At 53.3% G+C, this 4,068-nt stretch overlaps 1 protein-coding gene across 1 annotated transcript; it reads right to left on the bottom strand.

Annotated features, from left to right (window-relative positions):
• Positions 1-368: 368 nt before the first annotated feature.
• Positions 369-2,774, bottom strand: CSUI_009912 (btb poz domain-containing protein). Its single transcript, XM_068070021.1, has 7 exons — positions 2,206-2,774; positions 1,908-2,093; positions 1,623-1,784; positions 1,383-1,534; positions 909-1,133; positions 644-755; positions 369-539 (listed from the first exon to the last, which is right to left on the bottom strand). The coding sequence occupies exons 1-7, from the start codon at positions 2,300-2,302 to the stop codon at positions 403-405; spliced, it is 1,071 nt and encodes a 356-aa protein (XP_067918001.1). The 5' UTR covers positions 2,303-2,774; the 3' UTR covers positions 369-402.
• Between the last annotated feature and the right edge of the window lie 1,294 nt (positions 2,775-4,068).

Below are 4,068 nucleotides of genomic sequence, written 5' to 3'. Positions count from 1 at the left end.
TGTCTTCGGCTCCACCTCATTCTTCATTCAGGAATGAGGGCTTACTGGGGCCTCTGCGCTGGTATTTCGGGGTGTCTCGCCTTCTACATTTTCGTGGTCGACGAAAAGACATGGAAAGCCTACGCCCCGGACAGTGGATCTTCAGATAGAATGAGTGTCTTTCAGTGAGGAGTCTCCGAGGCACCACTGGATGCAGGCTCTACCAGAAGGAGGAGAAGCAACTGCAGATGAAAGAACTGCGTGCAGCGGTGGTTGTAGTGCTTGCCGACTTCGCGCTACGGGGGTATCTGCTTTCAAACCATTTAAGAGCGACGCTGTGTTGCGAACTCGACACAGATAAGTCCCGGAACGAGTCCGGCAGCCTCAAAAGACAGCAAGCGGCTCCGGCAAAGCAAAGCCCAATTAGCACAGCTTCACATCACTCGGGGGGCACTCCATCAGCCTCAGGCTCGTGGGAATAGAGAGGGACGCTGCACATCCCGAGCCGCGTAGTGCTTGCCACAACGTCCACGCGTTGGTGTGTTGTAGATAGGTCTGCCCTGAAGCACCAAGTCATAGTGCTTGCGCACACTCCATCAGTCTGAAATGCCTTGCAGGCGGAAGCCGGCCCCTCGCAGCAGATGCGACTACTGCAGGCGCTCACCTGCCTGCAGCAGTTTTTGAGAACTGATTTGCTCTGCGAAAACCATGATGTCCACGATGGTCTGCTGATCCATGTTTTGAATCAGAGCGTCTTGGCACAATTCACCAAGACCCTAGGAGCATGATGACAGATCAAGAGGCGTAGCAGAAACGCCGGGGGAATAAGATGTCGACGCCTCATGTTGCTCGTGCTGCCTCTCGTGCACGGCCTTAAGCCTTGCACTCCTTCGCGATCGCGGGAATTGAATCGAATGGCAAGGACTTACCCTGATGTCATACTTGTCGGCCGCAGCATAAAGCTGCAAAATGTCGCTTATCTTTTTCCTTCTGCTGGTGTTTCTGCAACTTTTGGTTGGTCCCTCTAACAGAGGACACCGATCAAAGTGGATGAAATCCAGCATTTGCTTCGCGATATGGGCAGGAAAGTCATCGAAACTTATCTCCGATTCAGAGGCCTCTTTGAACTTGCCTCCAAGCATCGCGTGGAGCACCTGGTAACTCTCACAGCCAACGGCGCTAGTTTGCTCACTTGTCAGTAAAAAACCACGGAATGCTTGGTGGTACCCAGGTTCCACTCGTATCGCCTGGTTTGCGAATGTAGCGCTTGAGCACCAGGACACGTACACTGATTGGGATCTGTCCATGTCATATAGGAGTGAACTTTACGAGAGGCAGTTTATGTATCTGTCCTAGATACCAGTCTTTTTGTCCTGCCTTTCTGCGCAAGTGCTGAACGTTACCTCGGAGCGAGCCGCCAGCATAAATCGAGAGGCCTTGTACACTTCTTTCCCACATACGATTGACACGTCACGTGTTTCATCTCGCTCGCAGTACCTCACAATGTCCTGCTTGAATGTGTCGACGCCGCTAGTAGAGAGCCTTACAGGCCTCGCTGCATGAGAAGCCGGACAGGAGCGGTTACGGAAGTTGTCAGCTGCACGTGATCCGCGAGATGAGACTGCGCCACCGTGGCAACTTACAGGAAGTAAGCTCCATGGCTATCTGGATCTCGCACTTCACCCGGAGCGCGCCGTCAACCAGCCACTTCTGAATGCTGGAATCACTTGGGGAATAAGAAAATCTGCGGCCATCCCCTCCGCGGAAGTACTTCTTCAACGGATCACCGAGCCTTGTTCGGGGAACTGTCAGGAGGGAAAGCAGAAGCCTCTGGAGATCGTTGGGGCGGATGTAGCTGATTAATTTGATTGCGTACACCAAGCTGACTAACTGACTACCCGCTCAGAGTGTGGGCCAGTGAGGCTTACTCGGCTGATCTGCCTCGTCGAGGAAGCACGCTGACCACTTCGCGACTAAAAAGTCTTTTGAACCGCGGTACATCAGCGATATATCGATACTGTTAACCGAGTTGTGTTGTTTCTGGCCATTTGGGAACAGCCATAGAGCAAAATCATTGAAGGTCGTGCTCTCCAGCCGGGTGCAGCCATCTGTAACTGGACAAGACAGCAGAGCCTACACCGCTGAGGAAATTTTCCGCTAGTTGAGAAGTGGGTATATCCGCCCCTGTCCACTCGCAGGGTTCCCCCGGAGCGAACGTACACTCACGCTCGTTTTGGGCCATCTCCCGGAGATCAAGGAAATCCTTGACCTCCCATGTGTACGTGACCGTTTCCCAGTGCATCTTCGTGGTGATCGCCTCCATCGGGAATCAGGATCAGGAAAGTCAAGCTACAGTGCGAAAAAAGGGCTAATCGTAAAGTTGCTTTGACAAAGGAGGGGCGCGGCTGCCAATACGATCAAGGTGTCGAGACGCCAGGAGTGAGCTTCGCACACTGGATACTGCAGGTGCAAAGACTATCACATATGTCACGGGTGGCACACTGGCACAACTGACTCGACACTACGAATGACCAAACAAAGTCACCAAAAAAGACAGCTTTCCTGTCTGAAGCCGTCTTCGAGTCGATAGAAGGGCTACACCTGAAACTCGGCACAACAATTAACACAGACTATGGAGACAAAACTGTCAACGCGTAGGTAACACAGATTGAACAAGCAAAACACTTTCGCAAGTTTGAGAAGCCCTACTGACACATGGCAAGAAAAAAGAGTCATGGATGCAGACCTCTCCGTGAGATATACCCGCGGTCAGTCCCTGCGGTAGGCTGTCGGTGGGTTGCCGACTGTTGAGCGGACTTGCACAGCTCAACTTCACCGGCGCGATTCGTACGCGCTGCTATGATCAGGATCACATGCACGCGAATTGACCGACCTCTCCTCTTCTCGCAATCCGCGCTAGCCTCAGGCTCCCAGTTGCATAGCACACTGAGCAGTCACACGGAGTGCGCGGGCGTCCCAGTCACCGTCAGATCGAAGACTCTGCCAAGCCACGAAAATTCCGAAAGCCTTATGAGGTGACGCTTGATCTGTTCACGGTACTTCCCCTTTTTCGGGGGCGGGTGAGGAAGGCGGATTTGCCCTTCGCGCAGTGTGGTATGCTTACTTTTTGAATCGCGACACGATCGCTTGACCACTTGGTTCCACTCTTGTGGTCCCGTAACCGCCCCAACTATCTTCATCCTTGGAAGCGTCTTCTCTGCATAAGGAATGCTGTTTTCTTGGGAGGGATTCTGTCATCGTGGGCCCTCCCAAAGAGGACTGCTCTTGATGCTGCTGCGCCTGGAGCAGCGGAGCTGTCCGTCGCTCTTGGACTCAGTCCGCCACCGGAGCTGCATTCGAGTTCACCATCAGAGGTTGTGAGGAGGTGAACTCCCGGTTAATCTTCTGTATAAATTGAAACCTCGTCGAAACATAACTTTCTCGAGTCTCCGTTTTCCGGAGGCTAGCACAAGAAAACGGTTCCCAACTACCGCTTATGAGCACTCCAAGTCCGGCATCGGCGGTGGGAAGGCAGCCGTGCCGGACACGAACTGAATCACATTTTGATTCTAAGACGGTTTCTGGACGTGTACTCGGGTTCTGCGTACTCGAGCTTTGTTGCTTAGTGACCCGGACCCATCAACTGTGCCCTTGGTTGCGTGCACTCGGCATTAAGGCTCTTGGGTCTCGACAGAGCGTATAACTTCCCCGTTTGCCTTGGAGCTTCTGCCGAACCTGTTGAATCGCATCAATGAGTGGCAGGGACTTGCCCGGCCGGTGTGTCAGGGTGCTGCAGCTTCTAATCAAGTCTCGTTCATATTTTCGAGGTCGCATCGATGATTTGCTCCGTTTCTTCTAGCCCGTTGTGAGCCCGGTGCAAGCTGAATAGCTCAACGCAGCATACTTGCCCTTAACCGTTGGCTTTGTGCTGTAGCAGGCTTGCCTTCTAGCATCTGCACGGCTGAGTCGTTCTTCCACGCCGGACAAGAAGGCAGTCCCGTATCCTAAAGAGCTCGTGCTCGCCGCGGACACCATCGTTTTGCTTTGGTTCGATCTTTCGGCGTCCGGGAACTTAGACAGGCCCCCCCC

This window comes from Cystoisospora suis (genome assembly GCF_002600585.1).
Source record: "Cystoisospora suis strain Wien I chromosome Unknown contig_6321, whole genome shotgun sequence".
In the NCBI taxonomy this organism is placed as follows: domain Eukaryota; phylum Apicomplexa; class Conoidasida; order Eucoccidiorida; family Sarcocystidae; genus Cystoisospora; species Cystoisospora suis.
Note: the sequence above shows the minus strand (reverse complement) of the source record. Positions and strands in the feature narration are given on the sequence as shown.

Bases quoted from the DNA above. Each gene is read 5' to 3' on its own strand.
- CSUI_009912 (XM_068070021.1), bottom strand. From the start codon at position 2,302: ATGGAGGCGATCACCACGAAGATGCACTGGGAAACGGTCACGTACACA. The intron at 1,535-1,622 runs GTAAGTTGCCAC...CTTCTCATGCAG, and splicing joins AGCCATGGAGCTTACTTCCT to CGAGGCCTGTAAGGCTCTCT. The intron at 540-643 runs GTGAGCGCCTGC...TTGGTGCTTCAG, and splicing joins TCAAAAACTGCTGCAGGCAG to GGCAGACCTATCTACAACAC.